At 35.0% G+C, this 18,320-nt stretch overlaps 1 protein-coding gene across 3 annotated transcripts in view; it reads left to right on the top strand.

Moving 5' to 3' along the window:
* Positions 1 to 18,320, top strand: part of mybpc2a (myosin binding protein Ca) — a 67,206-nt gene that overhangs the window by 9,637 nt on the left and 39,249 nt on the right. For 2 of the 3 annotated variants that reach the window (XM_028042898.1, XM_028042899.1), the window contains exons 2-4: positions 9,924 to 9,959; positions 11,552 to 11,560; positions 11,649 to 11,669. In XM_028042898.1, coding sequence (XP_027898699.1) covers positions 9,924 to 9,959; positions 11,552 to 11,560; positions 11,649 to 11,669 — 66 coding nt within the window. The remainder of the gene's footprint in view (positions 1 to 9,923; positions 9,960 to 11,551; positions 11,561 to 11,648; positions 11,670 to 18,320) is intronic. The other variant, XM_028042900.1, reaches the window with a different exon arrangement.

Here is an 18,320-nt window from a genome sequence, read left to right on the forward strand (position 1 = left end):
CTAAAGTTAGAGCTGGGAAGAGACTCAGTGATCTGTCCTGAATAAATTAAATGAACCCGTTCCCCTCTGGGCTTACAGTCGGCGGCGAAGGCCTTGATGGTGCAATCGCTGGTTGCTGAATCGAGCTGTATGAACATGGGAAGATAGTTTGAAAACATCTCTGGGGTGTTGTACTGAGGCGTTGGATTTCAAGCAGCGGCTTGAGGAATTCTGGGCATCGACGGTCCATCTTTTCTTTCTGCAGAGCGACAGTTGTTGAGTGAAAGGTTAAACCCTCCAGATGGGCTGCAGAAAAAAGGGAAGCAAACGTCATGTCCTCTCACACTCCGCCCTACTCACCCCACCAAAAAAAAAAAAACATATCACAACTGGCTCAGTGTTGCGTTACCTCATGCCGTGGCCATCATCGAGTTCCCGCAGGTATGCACCCGCTGCGTGATGAATTACAGACAGATGCAGAGGCAAGCGACTGCGCCACGCGTTCCCGAGAAGACGGACTAAAAAGTTGATAGATACGCCATTACCGAAGACTTTGAACACGGGCCGGGCGGAGGAAGCACACCCAGAATTGATTTCTGTTTCTTAAATCTTCCTCACAGAAGCCTTGGCCTAATTAGAGAACAATCTGTGTCGACAGTGGGAGACAAAGGGAAAGCAGAGGACTGCATCTTAAAGCACAAACTACATAACGCAGGACTGTCTGCACCTTTAAATGTTATTAAACATATCATACAAAACAGTAAAGAAAAGTTATGAAGTTAGATGTTTATTATCTTTTCTGTTCAATAAATGTCCCACTCTTTGCACAGTTGTTCTAATTCAGCCAAAAATAAGAGATTTTCCATCACTTTCACGCCATAGCAACTTAGTCAGATGAAAGTCTGGGTTTTGACTAGGACATTTCGAGAGTTTGCTTATTTATTCACTCAAAATCAACAAATATCCACATTTTCTGCAAACTCTCACCTGCAGGTGGCAGTATTTCTTATTTCTACTAAACTGCGGCCTTGGATTTTCTTGATGTTAAGTTACAGTCCGTGATATATTTGGCGAGTAACAAAAAGTCACATTTGCTGTCATACATAAAGGCAAATACTGCAAAATTTTGTGAAAATATAAAAAAATTAGCAGCACAAAATCTGAGTTTCACCTAAAAAAACTCAAAAACATTTATGAAATCACGTGGGACCAATCAAATTGGAAAAACTATTGAATATTATTTAATTTTAAGAAGAACTTATTTTGATATTAACATTTTTTGTTTCATAAAATTTCAGTCCTTCCAGTTTTTCACAATTAATGAAAAATCCACAGATCCTCACAATTTGTTTTAACGCTAATTCATAGTTATGAATTTAGTGACAATTTTGAGCAAAAATGGTAAAGAAAACAAACATTTTGTTTAAGTGACCTTGCTTTTACTGCACTACTAAGTTGTAATAGTCCATAATCTGTAACAAAAATCGAGCTTTTTATGTTCTTTAAGGAATAATAATTTTTTAAAAGTATTGTTTTGTAATTTTTTTTCTACATTTAGATTTTGTATGGGGTTTAATGAGGAAAATATATTGCAAAAATCTTGCAAATATCTTTAAAGTATCACCAAAATATCTGATTTTGATAGCAAAAAAAAATCAAAAATTAGTTACTCACAGAAAACTTACTTACACTGCATTTTCAGTCTGGTCTGTAAGAACTTTTTCTTTTAAATAATCAAATCAAATTCTTGAAAACTGCCTTTTAAAATTTCCTTAGTGTCTTTCATCTAAAATGAAACAAAGCAAATACTTTTAAAAATCCAAAAGTAGGTCAAAACTTGCTAAAAAATAAAACCAACAATGTATTTAAACTTTGTTTAGTGATTTATCATTACTAAAATGGTCAAATATTTTCCTTCTGATGCACGTTTCCACCTCTGAACCAGAATAGCTTATTTTTTTGTAAATGACTATAATTATCTCTCATACAGTAATTAAGAACAGTTTAATCCACACATGGAAGGACAAACAGCCTTGTTTTGTAAGGCGTTTTCACCTTACACAGATTCTGAGAAAGGTTCATTAGGAGAAAGGATCTTCTTAAATATTAAAGGCTGAAGCACAGCAGCCAGAAACAAAAAGTAGGTCAACCAAATTTACACAGACCTCCCCTAGCTCAAATCCTCCTGTTGAAAACTGAGCGCTCTTATTTCCTGCAGAATAACCTGCTTTTTGAAATCTTTAATTACCAGCAGAGAGGAATTTTCTGCATGCTTTTGGTTCTTGGATGAAGGTTTAAAGATCTAATTTTCTTCTTCTTGCAACGTGATCTCATTTAAAGGTGACCTAATTTAGAATGTGACAGATTTTATGGTTTGTAACTGCAATGCTGGACAAATTTATTCTTTGATGTTTTTTTAAAAAAGTGAATTTATCCATTTTACTCTTCTTTGTGTAAGAAATACAGCTCTGTTTAGGTCATAATAAAATGCCCTCCAGCCAGTAAATACCACCGATGTTCATCCAGAATATAATAACCAGCATTCTGCAAGTCTATATATAGATATATATTTGAATTTTGCACTTGGTTTCAGGTCAATTCAGGATAGTGGAAGCAGTTTGGATAAAGGTGATCTGAGTGAGCTGCCTTTATAGTGGGACAAAAAAAATCTATAATATACGTATATTTAGGCAATAGATGCATGATCAATATAAATGAATAATATGTTTAATAAAATATTGCTGCTCAACTTTTCACTGCTGGCTGAAAGAAATGGTGGAATCAACTGGCTCACTCACTCTTTGGTTACCTAGCAACTCAGTCATTCTTTGGTTACCTAGCAACTCAGTCATTCTTTGGCTACCTAGCAACAACCTGTTAAGTAACTTGCACAGCAGCTAATCTGGAGCAATACAGTTATCCAACATTGTATTTTTACATTTAAGTTTTAGTTTTAGACTAGTAAATCTCATCCAATTAGTAAAAATTAGCTTGAGATATTTTAAGTTATTATAACACAAATGAGCTCAACTTCTCCATTTTTTGTCATGCCACAAAAACAAATTTACGTGGAATTTTATGTGATATTTCATTAACAAAGCGTGTTGAATAATTATAAAGTGGAAAGAAAATTAACTTTAAAAGCTGTTAAAATTAAATAACATTTCTTACTTCATTTCCAAGTCGGTGTGGCGGTCCTGAAAAGGTTTTTCTAATTACGATTTCATCAGAAATATGTGAATTTGTTCAAACATTTATACTATAAAGCACACATGGTAACAGGAGTTCTCAGTTTTATTGAGACAGCTGTTGAGTGGCATGACTGCGCTGTACTATAAAGGGCAAAAGGTTGTATTAACAAAGCACGAGCGGCGGGAACATGTTACTACGACTCGGTGTTGGGTTCTGGTGAAGCAGAGGCGCTCGTCCCAGAATCTCCAGCAGTTAGCACGTTAGCTTTAAGCCTCGGCTGAAAATTGTAGACACTTTTAAATTGTCTAATGTATTCAGCATCCCTTTAACCTTAGACTGCACTGGAAATAAAACCGGGTAATGCTGGGTTTCCCCATCATTTATTTGCCTCATCTGCGTTAATTCGGGTAAAAAACAATGTGTGTGTATATATATACATATATATATATATACTGTATATACGTATATATGTATGTATATATATATATCTTTTTATGTATAAATATATTTTATATTTAAATATTTATATAATATTTATATTAAATAAATATGATAAATATATTATATATTTTTATATATATAAACATTTGTGCTGCTTAAGTTATTAAAATAATATAAACTAGCTTGAATGATTAGTTTTTATGAGAAGCTGAAAATATAATTTTTTTCTGATTCCATACACACAAGTTGAAATTTTAAATAAAATCATTTTTATGAGTCAAATGTTAATTTGGTTGGACAGTTTTTCAGTGTAACTGCTTAAACAAGCAGAGGAAGACGAGAAAATGTCAGAAGAGATTAACGCAGCGTGTTCCACCGAGGTTAGCCTTCAAATGCGAGTCGCCAGGAGAGACAAACTGACGGAGATGAAGAGAACATTGTGATATTAATCAGCTTGTTTTCTGAATTATTAACAGTTGCGTTTGTTTGTTTTTTAATGTGCTGCCACAGAACAAAAAAACAAAATCATAAAGCCTTTGGTTCTAACTAAAGTATGCTTTTAATATACAATTTATATCACAATATTTAAGCTTTATCTTTTATGAGTTTCTCAGACACAGACAGCTAACGGACGCTAACAGAAGCTAATGGTGGCAACTAAAATGTAAACAGTTTTACGTTTGCACATACTTTGATGTTTTATGTAGTTTATGTTGATATAATTTCTTTTAGGATCCAGCAGAACTCCACAGTTGATTTGCTAAAGAAACTATGTGTCTGAAACAATACAGTTAAAAGCTAACGAAAGCTAACTGTAGCATTACCTAAAACACTTTTCTTTTACTTTTTTATCATATTTTATAGATGTTTTCATATCAAAATTATCTCTGGTTTGAATCTGGTGTCACTTGTTTTAGGAATCAGCAGAACTCCACAGATTAATTGTTAAAAATAAATCCAATATGAAACTTATGCATACAGGTAAGCTAACAGAAGCTAACAGTCGTATTACCTAAAACATAAATTGTTCTACTTTTTCATCTTCTTTGATTGATGTTTATATGGTTCATTTTAAAATTAGACCTAGTTTGAATCTGGTGTTGGTTGTTGAAATCATATAATTGCTAACGAAATCAAAAGCAAATGGAAGCTAACTGAAGCTAACGGATGCTAATGAAAGCTAACCGTATTATTCTAATCTAAAATGTCAGCACTAATATTCTGTGTTCTGATTATTGTTAACAGTGGAAAGATTTCACACCAAACTTCTGAAGAGAGTTTGTATGAAAATATAACAATTTATTACATTTTCCACAGCAAGTTTCAACTCATTTCAAGAGTAAAAATGAGAAACTAAACCAGATCTTTCCTGTTTCCCCTCAAATTTACTACTTCGATCAGAAATAAGAAAAATATCATTCCTCTTGACATTTGTAAATTAAGTGGAATATTTTTAGACTTTAATGCAGTCCAGTCATTAATGAATGTATTAAACATTTACTTTGTTTTTTTTTACATGGTTTAAAAACTTTTTGTTTTCTTGAATTTAGTCCATTAATAGTAAATAGATATTAATTATTATTTTCATTTTTCTTCTTTGATAATTGGTTAGATCTTAATGTGAAATATTTTAGTATTAATAATGACAATTAATAACAAATATTGTGCTACTCATTCATTCTGAGACTGGTTGGTTTATGGGAATTAAAACCCTTTACAGTAACTAATAGCTCCTACAGTTATTTATGTAGTAACTCTGAGGTACAGTAAAGTACCTTCTGGTAACTAAGTTTTTATCATATCTTAACTTTAGTGTTACTTTGTAGTTAGCATTAGCTAACTAGCTAGATGAGCTTTGGAGAGTAAAAACTGGTTTTAAACTTTAGATACGTGTTGAATTATTTGTATTTCAGTTTGGTATTGATATTTATAGGGTCACCAGAAACTGAGCACAATAATGTCAACAAAAATTCCACATTATTATATATATATATATTATAGTATATAGAGAACATATTTCATCTACAGTGAGTTTTGCTCTCCCTTCTCCTCTTTAAAAAAACATGGAATCAGATTAAAGTAGGACAGAGAAGCAGCGGAATAAAAACTGCTGAGAATGAGGATTTGCATTAAGCAAAGAGGAAGATATATTATCCATTTAACAGATACCTGGAAGACAGGGAAACAGATGACTGCTGAGTAAAGTTATTTAGGTCAAAGCATGAAGGCCGGACGATAATGAGAGCGAAGATAGATCTGCAGCTGCGGCTTATGTTTAGCGTTAGCATGTTAGCAGGGAGGGATTAGGTGGTCATAGTGGTTCCAGTAGTGTGTTAACAGCCTCTTACAGAGAAAAGCAGGATCTCATGATGATGGGTGAAGGAAGATGAATAGAGGAGAATCACAACATTTAGTAGATCTCATTTTTATCACTTAAGGAGTTTTCACACCTGATGGATTTGGTTCTGTTGGGGAACAAAGTTGCTACATTTGTTCCATTTTTAGCTGCTGCAGTTAGTTTTCTCACTGCACTGTGTCAAACAAAATTAACTCTTAAAAAACCCTGTTCCTCTCCTCACCTGTGGGGGCGCTGGACCAAGAACTATTGAAGGAAATGATTCAAAAACCTTCTGAAGAAGACGCTGAACGCAGCTTTCTTCTTCAGAAAATGTAAAAAAATTGGAGTGGCGTCAAATTTTAGCAGCTGTAGGATTTCTCTTGTCTCTGGCCAAAAACTACTAGCTAATTTTTGCGCCAACGCTAAACTCTAAGCATTTGTTTTGGTTGTATTTACCCAGAATGCCCTGTGCTGTAGTCCACTTCCTGCTTTTGGGGCGGACTCCAGTCCGCTTGGCGTTCACATGGGCCGATCAACTGAACCAAAACCAAGGCTTATAGGCGGACTAGAGTTCGCATTTTTTAACAAACGAACCAAACTTTCTAGACAAAATTCTAAAATACTTTATTGATCCCAAAGGTAATTTAAATGTTATGTAACTCATATTAACTCAAATAGAAATTGCTATTTTAGATTTTGATGGCTGTTGTTAGAAAAGATCTCTTGTAGCAGTCTGTATTACAGTGAATTTGAATAAGCCTCTGACTGAAGACACTCACATGAAGAGGACGGTCACATATAACTTTATACAAAAACATATCTTATAAAGTAAAAAAATTCAATTTAATTGGATTTTATCCAATTTTTCTATTATTCTTTATATTGGTTTTAGATATTTTTACCCAGAATGCCCTGTGCTGTAGTCCACTTCCTGCTTTTGTTACTATCTGTTTTGTTACTATGCAGTAAATTTCTCCACTTTGAGGTCAATAAAAACTTTTCTATGAATTAAAATGACAGTAAAGTTAAATGTTTTTGTAGAACCATTTCAATTATCCGTTTTAATCTTAATTCATTACTAAATCAGGGTTGTTAAAAATATTTTTATGTTTTTTCTGTGCTTCTTTTTGTAATTAAGTGATTTGCTGTGGTGCTTCTGGCACTGATTACCTCGTATTATAAAGAGTAACTCTGCCGCTGAGTTGTTTACATTCTTGAGCGGCTGATCGAGCTTTTCAAAGCCGGCTAATGCCACCAATAAGACCCCAAATCCCCGTGCGATTTGAGCAGAAGATGTTTGGGATGCAGGGCAGGAGCAGAATGGAGAGCAGGAATCCCTCAGTAAGCGCAATGACAGAGACGTAAATAACGACAAGGACTCAGCTAAGAAACCCAGTAATGACTTTCACAGACTCTCGGCTTCCCTTATTAAGCTGCATTAGCTTCCAACCTCAAGAAGACGCAAATAATTCGTCATAAATAATCGCAGAATGTCAAGTTGTAAAACGTTCTTCCTTCCCTTTCTCCTTTTTTTCATTCCTTACTTCATTACTTTTCTCTTTCCTCCTTCTTTCCATAACTCCTTCCTTCCTTCCTTCCTTCCTTCCTTCCTTCCTTCCTTCCTTCCTTCCTTCCTTCCTTCCTTCCTTCCTTCCTTCCTTCCTTCCTTCCTTCCTTCCTTCCTTCCTTCCTTCCTTCCTTCCTTCCTTCCTTCCTTCCTTCCTTCCTTCCTTCCTTCCTTCCTACCTACCTACCCTTTTCATTTGTTCTTTCCTACTTTCCTTTGATCTTTTTTTATTCTTCCTCTTTTCCTCCCTCCTGCCTTTTCTGTCTTTTTCTTTTGCTTCCTCCTTTACTTCTTTCCTTCCTATATTCCTCCCTTCCATCCTTTTGTCCTTCCTTCCTTACTTCTTTCCTTGCTTCTTCTTTCCATAATTCCTTCCTTCTTTCCATTCTTCTTTCTTCTCTCCCTTCTTTCTTTCTTCCTTTATTCATTCATCTCTTCCATCTTCTCTCCCTATGTTCCTTCCTTCCTTTCCTATTTCCTTTTTTCCTTCTGTCCCTCATCCCTTCTTTCCTTTCTCCTTTCCTCTCTCTCTTCTTTCTTCCTTCCTTTATTCCTCCCTCCCTTCCATCGTCTCTTCCAATCTTTCCTCTTTTTTTCCCTCCCTACCTCCTTTCCTCCCTTCTTTCCTTCCTTTCCTGAAGTTTAAACAGTCCAGTGATATTATTAACGTAGATCTTTTAAATAGATGCTGAATGCTGCCGGAGCTAAGCCAGCTGTGGGCTTCGGTTTTCCTGGCAGACATAAATTTATTCCTGATCTTCGTTCCTCCGGCTGCTAAAGCAACCCAGATTTCTGCGATCCTGGAACTTTGATGTTCTTTATCCCATCAAAAGCTCATTTGTCTCGAGGCCGAGCCTTTCGGTGAAATTTAAAGCTCAATTATTCCTCATGATCTCTGTAAAAAAAAAAAAAAAATCTCACTTATATTTATCTCAGCCTCGCTGTTTCTGTAAAGCTCGTTCGGATCGCGCACCGTTCGCTTGTTAAAATCCAATATTCCTTTTTGCCAGAAGCGATCCCTGCAGAAATGAAGGAGAGTTAGACGACTGTTTGTTAAAACTCTGGTTTCATGCACTGGTTGGATTTCTTTACCCAGAGATTTTGCCTTAAAGTGCAAACTCATCCACTTTTAAAAATGACCTTTACCAGGTACTAAAAATATTTCAAGGTAACCTACTATGCAAAATTCATGTTATGCACATTTTTGTTGTTGCATTTGGGTTTCTACTTCTTCTACAAACAATCCAAGAACTTTAAAAATCACTGGGCTGGTTTTTGGCAACAAGTTCATGTTTTTTAGTGTCTAGAAAATGACATAAGAAAAAAGGAGTACATTTTCGCAAAACAAACTCTGGAAAGAAAAAAAATCTCGGAAATGTCTTAGTTTAAAAGTTAAAAAGTTACTTGGAAAAAACCCCACATTTTTATATTGGTCTTTTAAATTTCTTAGTTTGAAATTTAAAATTTGAGTTTAAAGACATTCCAAAATTTTGAAATTAATCTCAGAAATTTCTTAGTTTGAAAAGTGAAAATGTGCTAAAATAATTTGTACTAAAATTTTTAGATTGATCTTGAACATTTTCTACAAAAAACTCAGAAGTTTCTGAGTTTCAAAAGTTAGCTAAAACTTTCTCCCGCAACTTTTTTTTTCAAGAAAATTTCAAAGTTTGATCTCGCAATTTACTCCCTTTTTTGTTTCCTCTCTACACCATTGCTTAAATCAGCAGGCCCTGGTGCTCACCTAGCAACCCAGAAGCCCTCACTGTTACCTAGCAACCCCAGCCAAGCTCACTCCCGTTACCTAGCAACATAAGTTCCAGCACTTTTGTATGGCTGGTGTGACCTAAAACAGTTCACTCTGAACGAATCAAACTGAAATCTTGTTATCTGAGATTGATCTGTTTTTTGTATCGGCCACCAAAAGCGATACAATCAAACGATACCTGTCCTAATCTGTACAGGTCATCTTTAATGTGTCACCATGGCAACTCTTTGTTTTCCTACACAGATTCATTAGATTAATTTAAGTTTTGATTATTAAACAATAAATCTTTTCACCTGAAGGTAGTTTTAAATGGTTTAAGAAGCTGGTAAACACTCAACCCTGTTGTAATCATGCACCGATACATACAAATTATAAAAGGGTGCACTTTCTTTTTCCCCATGTCTGCTTTTTATATAACTAAACTGATAAGTGCCCATAGTTATGTGCAGGAATGATTAGCTATTGATGGCAATAATTACTGGGGTCTCTTGAGGATTCAGATCACAAGATGTTGCTCTTCAAACAGTTCACTGAGTCCCAACGTTTTAATGTGACTGCGCAAAATTAGTGCTGCTGGTGCTAGATGATATGAAATAATGAGGATGTACTAATTAATTTGCATAATTGTTGTTTAATTGCAGAAGCCCAGAGCGATAAGGCTGCAGCAGCCCCTGCTGGTAAGAGTCTAAGTGGCACCAAATCTGAGCTCTCAAGGGAATCCACAGTAACTCAGCTTACACTGCAAAAACACAAAACCTTACCAAGTATATTGGTCTAGTTTCTAGTGCAAATGTCTTACTGGACTTGAAATAAGACAAAACTGACTCGCAAGCAACTTTTCAGCAACATAGCAGCTTCTTTTAAATCAATAATTCCTGAATATTGATGAAAAATGATTGGTTCTACTGGCAGATTGTTTCACTTGTATGCATAAACATAACATGATGAAATTCAGATGTTTGGTTTTTCAATTTAAAATTTAAAATAAAGTAATGTTTTTGTTGATTGATAATCTAAATGTATGTATTTCATTTTCTATGGGTTCATTATGTGTCACATTAAAGCTGGTGAAATGTAAGAATAGACTTAGATTAGTTGGTTTATTAGAGATAAACCAGTTGCTCTCAATAATCAAAATATAAAAAAACAGATCACCAAAACTTCATACAGTAATGTAGTCGGCACAAATGTGTTTAAAGGCTTCTAAACTTAAAAACATCTAATAATTTACTTTGTTTTAAGTGAAATAATCTGCCAGTGGATTTACTACTTACTTTTATTCATATTAAGGAATTATTGACTAAAAAAGTCAAAAAGTTGCCGAAAGGTTACTTGTAAGTTGGTTTTGTTTCGGCTGTTATAGATAGAAAAATGAGTAAATTTCTGCCAAAAAACCCCCCAAATTTTGAGATTATTATCAGAAATTCTCTAGAAAAATAAGTAAAAATGTTAAACTTTTGAAACTAAGAGAATTTTCAACTTTTTCCCCCAAAATTTCTAAGACTAAGCAAACATTTTCTGATTTCACTATACAAACTCCGAAATTTCAAATTATTTTTTTTTCTCAAAAATGTCTGAGATTCTCAGAATATGAGTTTTTGCCAGGACATTTTCAAAACTTCAATCTCAGAAATTTCCAAGGTTTTACAAAAAAGAATAAAAAATTAAGCTAGAATCTCTTGAGGGTTTTTTTTTTTGCAAATGTTTCACTTTACAAACTGAGAAATTTCCATGTTTTTTCTTGAAAATTTCTGAGATTATTTTCAAAATATCCAGGGTTTTTTTCTACCTTATTTTCAACTTTTCAAATTTAGGAATTTCCATGTTTTTTTTCTAGAAATTTTCTGAAATTAATCAAAATTTTTTTGACATAAATGTACTGCTCCTCTACTATTTTATCTGTAATGGCTCTAAATAACTTCTATTTTACTGTCATTCCTGCACTTTATATTTTATATTTATATTTATATTCCGGAGTAACCTCATAACATTGGAACCTCAAACATTGTTCTGAGCCGTATGCAACGAAATTTCGTTCTGTATACACCCTGTGCATGCAAAATGATAATAAAGTCAGTCTAAGTCTAATACACCATTGCAGTTTTGTTTTATTTCATGTACTAAGTTATTTACACTAGAAATTAGACAAAAACATTTGGTAATATTGAATGTTTTTGTAGTGTAGCTGACACTTACTCCTTTGCTTTATGCTCAGACTGACCTCTCCAGAATCATTTCTGATTAATGTTCTTGCTGTTCTTCCTTTCAGACAAAAAGGGTAAGAGAAACCCACCACATCCTTCCCAATCGTTCCTATAATCATCATCATCATCATCATCATCCGGTGTTTCTTTCCGATCATTCAGAGAAGCCAGCGGAGGAGGACGGTAAGGCCGAGTGATGAAACAAACACAGAAGCTGTGATCTTCTGTGGTGATGGGACTGAGTGTGGAGGTGCATGACTCCCACGGCGTCGCTGCTGGATGGAGCAGGATGCTGTTTTAGTGTTTATCGGCGCCGAGCGCTCACTTTTAGCTCCGCCATTTAAACCCAGCTGGTAGAATCCGGACCGAAGCAGGAGCCGTTTATTCAGTCTGCATGGATCCATGTGTGACTTTTGGTATTTCAGCACAGCTTTATGTCATGCAATCCAGATTATTTCCTCACATCTGTCTTTTACTCTTATTGTAGTCATCTACACTGCAAAACACACATTTTTACCAATTATTTTTGGTTTATTTCAAATATCTTAACACACTAGAAATAAGACTAACTTACAAGTCATTTTTCAGCAACATATAAGAGCTTTTTTAAAGTCAATAATCCCTTTAGATTTATTTTTAAAAAGTGCTTGTTCCACTGGAAGATTATTTTAATTGTAATATGGAGAAATTACGTTGTTATCAGTGAAATTATCTCATAACAGAACTATTACTTTTTTGTCGATGTTAAAGAATTATTTATTGAAAACAAGCTACTGAATATTCCTAAAAAATTACTTGCGAGTTAGTTTTGTACGACGATGTATTAGTTATTGTAGATAAGAAAAAAAGAAAGGAGTAAATTAATGGCAAAAAATTCAGAAATCTGTTAGAAAAATAATTGTTCCAGTGGAACGAGTATTATTTTATCAACAGAAAATAATTATTGACTTAAAAACAACTCCCATATTTTGCTGAAAAATTACCTGTAAGTTTTGTTTTATTTCAAGTGTACTAAGATATTTGCACAAGAAATAAATCAAAAATACTTTTTGTTTTGTGTTTTTGCAATGCAATAAAAAATATGTTAAAAACATTTTTGGTTAAGACAAAAATAATAATTTATGGCATACCGATGGAAGAAAAGCTAATTTAATAAAAAAAATGTAATCCACTTTGAAGGGAGGTTAAGAAAATCTTTTGAATGAGGGACTCAAAAAAAGGTTTGTTTTATTTAGTTGAAAAGTACGGAGCCCTGCAGGGGACATGGGGAAAATGTTTCTTTTGCCTTCCCTCGCATTATTCGTACTGCAATATTTGCTGGTCTATTTTGTATACTGTCAAAAATGTCAATTTAAAATTTTAAATGTATGCACATTTAAAAAGCCTGTGTGAAAACGTGTTTATTATTAATTGTTCGGTGCAAACAACTGATTGGAAATCGATTTATTCAATGCATGTTTATGTCTGTTTGTGTAAAGCTGAGATGAAGCTGCACATGAAAACTTTAAAGCATTCAGACAACCAACACAAAAAAGACACCACAAAACTGTCAGATGACTTTATTACCCCGTAATAATAATAACTCAGAAATAGGAAAATGATAATAATAATAACTTACCTGCACAAACGTAAACAAACGGGGTTTACTGATCTCTCCTTTTGACCAGATGAGACCAAAATCCAGTTTTTCATCCAGAAACTCTCCAGATGAGTCTGCTGTGAAACAAAGGATGAACCAAACAATGTTTTCTTAAAATGAAGTTTCAAACCTCCTGAATAAATAAACTCAAATTAAATATTTCTGTTTTATTTCCAGGCTTTCCAGACGTCTTTCCCAGCGGTAATTTAATTCTATATCATAACTCGTTCTGCGTCAAACTCCTGGATTAAATCAAGCGGCTCAGATATTCCCTCAGCCCTTGATGTTAAGCATGTTTGGTTGCGCTCCGCTGAGTGTGTCTGATTTCCTCCGCGCTGCGATCAGTTGTCGCCGCGCGTTTTTCCCAACATGCTGCAGATCATGAGACGTTTGAGGAAAATAGGAGGAACCAGTGATTTTTCCTCACAATTTATGTCCCCAGCTGCATAAACCCCCCCCCAAAAATCCAGACGTTTTCAGTGAAATTCATGACTGTGGATAAACTAAGTGTGAAATTGTTGAATATGTTATGGTAGATGACCATAAAAGATTTATGTTCAATGTTTTTACAGCTGCATATATCAAAGGGAATCATAATGAAGGAGATTATTTATTTTCCTTCTGTCCGGGAAATGTTATAAGAGTCCCTGGAGATCCTTTGTTAAATCCAGACTTATGAGTGTTCAATTTGCTCAGACTTGGTTCACTTTAATGTCAGCTCACATTCACACCAGCCTTGTTTGGTCCGTTTTAATCAAAGTCCAGTCCGTTTGTCTGGAAAGTCCGGTATGTTTGGGAAGGTCCTCAGTTCAGTTTTAGAGAAATCTGGTGCAGTTTGAATGCTTATGTGAAAACCAAGCTGACCAGAAACCGTTCCAAAAGCAGGAACGGACTACTGCGCATGGCATTCTGGGTAAATACAACCTAAACAAACACGCTAGTTTAATGCCAGCATGAGAAATGACTTTTACAAAAAAAAAATAAATCCTATATCCGCCACTCCATTTTTTGTTTATTTTTGCGCTCTGTGTCTTCTTCAGAGGTTTTTCTGTCGTGTCCTTTTGTAGTTCTTGGTGCAGCGCCCCCCACAGGCAAGGAGGGGAACTGGTTTTTCAAAGGGTTTGAATCATTTGACACAGTGCAGTGTGAAAGTGAACTGCATCAGCTGAAAATGTAACAAATGTTGCAGTTTTGGTCCCCAGTTTAACCGAGTTTACCGGACTACCAGGTGGGAAAACATCCAGGTCATTCACAGCAGCCGTGTTTAGTCCGTTTTAATTTAACTCTAGTTTGTTTGTAGAAAGTTCAGTTCAGTTGGTGGTGTTTGTAATCAAACACCTGGGTCTTAGTTTAGTTGAATTGAACTCTGGTCTAGTTTGAATGCATATGTGAACACCAAGCGAACCAGAGACTGCTCCAAAAGCTGGAAGCGGACGAGAGCGCAGGGCATTCTGGGTAAATACAATCAAAACAAACGTGCTAGCGGAACAAATGTTGCAAAAGCAAAATCCTACAGCCGCTAAAATCTGACGCACTCTGCTTCTGTCTACATTTTGTGAAGAAGGAAGTTGCGCTCAGTTTCTTCTTCAGAGGTTTCCATGTTTTTTCCCTCAGTGGTTCTTGGTGCAGCGCCCCCCACAGGTTTTTGAAAGGTTTTGGTTCGTTTGACACAGTACAGTGTTAAATTGAACCGCAGCGGCTGAAAATATAACTCTTCAATCGAACCGAGTCTATCGGTGTGAAAACATCCTAAAACTCAAAAGGAAGAAAGATGCTCCTGTGCGTCTGCAGCCAGTTATCATAATAAACGTTCCGCAGAGTGATTAAGCGTTTTTGCACGTGTGCAGTGATGAAGTGGAGCAGCCATTTAAACCAACACCGCAGCTCATTTATAATGAGTCGCGGTCTTCGGGGGGCCAACACTCGGCGAGTTACATTTATGCCCCACAAGACTCTTATGTAAGCGATGATCATGAGCAGCAAACGAGACATTAAACCTGAACAAGCATGTCTGCCTGTACTCCCTGATGTAAAGCTTTCCCCACCTTCTTCCTCTCTCTGCTTCTCACTCGAACCTGAATGCGTTCTGCTTCCTCACACAGCATAGATCAAAGAAATCGATTCCAGCGTTTGTGATGTAATGTTGGTATTGGCTAAAGATGATAAGAGCTTTCTGGGGTGTCAAGCTCTAATCATGGATCTTCTTAAAGGCCAGAGTGTATTAATGAAACCCAATAACAAATTGTTAAAATATTTATAAATAGCTATAAGTTCTTCTCAAAATGATATAATATTGAACATCTTTTCACACTGATCAGTTCCTCCAGGATTTTATGATTGCTTTGAGATTTTTATTTTTTTCTGCAATCAAAATTATAGATTTTGTGGAGCTAATTTAGAAACAGTTCCGTTTACGTATGATGGTAAATGTGAATATTTCACAATACAACTTGACATCAGGTGAGGCTGAGGCAGCAGTAGGAGACATAAGAAACACTGCCACCTGCAGGTGGGAGGTAGCATCATGTTTGACATGTGCTTTACAGGTTTTACACTGCAAAAACACAAAATTGTAAAATCAAAGTGTTTTTCTTTTGTCTGGTTTCTAGTGCAAATATCTCAGTACACTTAAAATAAGACAAAACTAACTTACAAGTAACATTTAAGCAAGATTCACTTAAGTTTGTTTTTAGTAATTAATTCCGTAATATAGATAAAAAATTGTTTTATTGACAGATTATATCTCTTCTATTCTAACATGACATTTTTGCCATCTTACAAGTAAAATAATCTGCCAGTGGAACTATTTTTTTCCTCAATATTTTGTCATTATTTACTAAAAATAAGCTCCTATATCTTGCTGAAAAGTTACTTGTAAGTTTCGTCTTATTTCAAGTGTACTGAGATATTTGCACAAAAAAGTTGAAAAAAATTTCTTGGTAAGATTTTGTGTTTTTGCAGTGTAATGGTGAAAAGAAATGGCGCACGTCTGCCAGACTTGAAGTGTTTTTGCATCTTCATATCCTGCATTTTAACATCTCTGCAGACCTCACACATCCTGGACACAAAATGCTTTTCAGGCTGGCATTAGAAAGTGAAATTAAAAAAAAGAAACATCTGTCACAGAGACATTTTCTTCCACCAGGCTGTCTCTCTGATGAAACCCTTACTGCCTGAGTGCAAATTCATGTACATGTTCCTTTATTCTAAGATCTAATCTGTTAAAATCGTGTTCAGTCATTAGTACGGCTCTGTGTGTAAAGCTTACAGTACATTATTCCTGCTTTACGGCACATTGACTCTTGTCCTTAGTACCATTAACTGGTACTAAGGACTCTTAGTACCAGCCTTCTGTAGGTAAATCTATAGCAGCCTGCTTGTTTCTGCAAATTTACATCGTTATTAATAGACATTTAAAACCATAATAGTTGTCGCAATGCTATTTAAAATAAAAAAACACATCAGATTAGCGGCTAGTTGAAAGAAGTCGACTTTAAAACAAGTTAATATAGAAGATGAACAAGTTGGTGACTTTAAAGATTAGTTAGTAAATGCAAGCAAAGCGCTGCTATATGATGGATTTGTGCTTTATATGTTAGAAATTAGCTCCTTTATGCTACAGTTGGAGAATATTACAGTCCAATATGTATGTAATTAACACAGTTATAGTTCTGTTGTCACTGTCTTTTCATGAGATTTAGAAATTGCTGCTACAATAAATTAGTAATAACTGTGAAATTAACAGTATTATTCAGCCGCAGTATCTCTGGTGTCTTTAATAGCTTTAAAAATCAGTATATTGACTGAGGTTTTAATTAAAAGCTTTGTCCAGTCAGCTAAAAACGTGTGCAGCATTTATCTGCTGGCCACTACAATGTTACTAATTTTTAAATTTCCTTCAGGGAAAGACAAGTGGGACCAACACGCTGAAAAATGCAGTTTAATTAGGATTTTACATTCTAGTTCTCAGAATTATGAAACAAATGCTGGGGCATTTAAACCTTTCAAATTATAGAATTATTGAATCCACAAATACATGTTTTATAACAATTTCTTCTATTGATTTAATGAAAAAAAATTTGAAATTTGAAAATTCACTGTGTATTATTTCAACTTAGCGATCTTAAATGAACGGCAGCCATGTTGGATTTGAGATAGTAATTGGTCAGAGACCTACACTGTAAAAACAGGAAATCATACCAAGTATTTTTGGTCTAGTGAAAATCCGTTAGTATGCTTGAAATAAGACCAAACTAATTTATAAGCAAGTTTTCAGCAAGAAATATGAGCTTGTTTAGAGACAGTAATTCCTTAAAATTTATTAAGAAGTACTAACAACATTTCGCCAATATTATAAGTGAAATAATCTGAGAATGAAAGTAGTATGTTTTCATCAATATTATGGATTTTTTTTTGCTCTAAACAAGCTCCTATATCTTGCTGATAAGTTGATTATGAGTTAGTTTTGTCTTATACTGTGTACTAAGATATTTGCATTAGAACTTAGACTAAAAATACTTAAGATTTTCTGTTTTTGCAGTGTGTAATTTTAAAATCTGAGTTCCACCTGGTGTTAGAACAAAGAAAGTCAGACTTTTGAGTACTAAAGGTATGTGCTTTTAGCTGTAAGAGCTTGTCCGAAAAGGGACTTATTACGCAAAATTCACTTTTTGCACAATTTTATTCTTCCGCTTGAATCTCTTGAGAAACAGTCCAAGAACAAAACATCCAGCCATTTTTCTGGCAATAAGTTGATATTTTTTGGTGTCTGGAAAACAAGCAGCTTCAAAAACTCACGATTATTAAGTCACTCTCTGTTACCTAGCAACCTCAGCGGAGCTCAGCCCGTCACCTAGCAACCATAGTCAAACTCCAACACGTTTGGCCAGCCGATTTTATCGCTGTTTGCACTGCTGGAAAAGACTGTTGTAAAATTGCGCGTCTGTTCCCAATTATTTTCACATTAATCTGTGAACGTTGAGTTGAGGGGGCGTGGCCAGCTGCAGCTTATTTGCATAAAGGTGACAGGACCCTAAAACAGCTCATTCTGAAAGGTGCTCAAAATAGGCATAATGAGCAGCTGATATCTAATTATTTCAGAATGATTTTGTACAAAAATCTAATGAACATGTTTTATGTAGCTCACAGAGCTATTCTAAGTGATTTAAAAGGAAGCAAAATGGGTCTCCTTTAAG

Source organism: Xiphophorus couchianus, chromosome 16, assembly GCF_001444195.1.
Source record: "Xiphophorus couchianus chromosome 16, X_couchianus-1.0, whole genome shotgun sequence".
NCBI classification, from domain to species: Eukaryota; Metazoa; Chordata; class Actinopteri; order Cyprinodontiformes; family Poeciliidae; genus Xiphophorus; species Xiphophorus couchianus.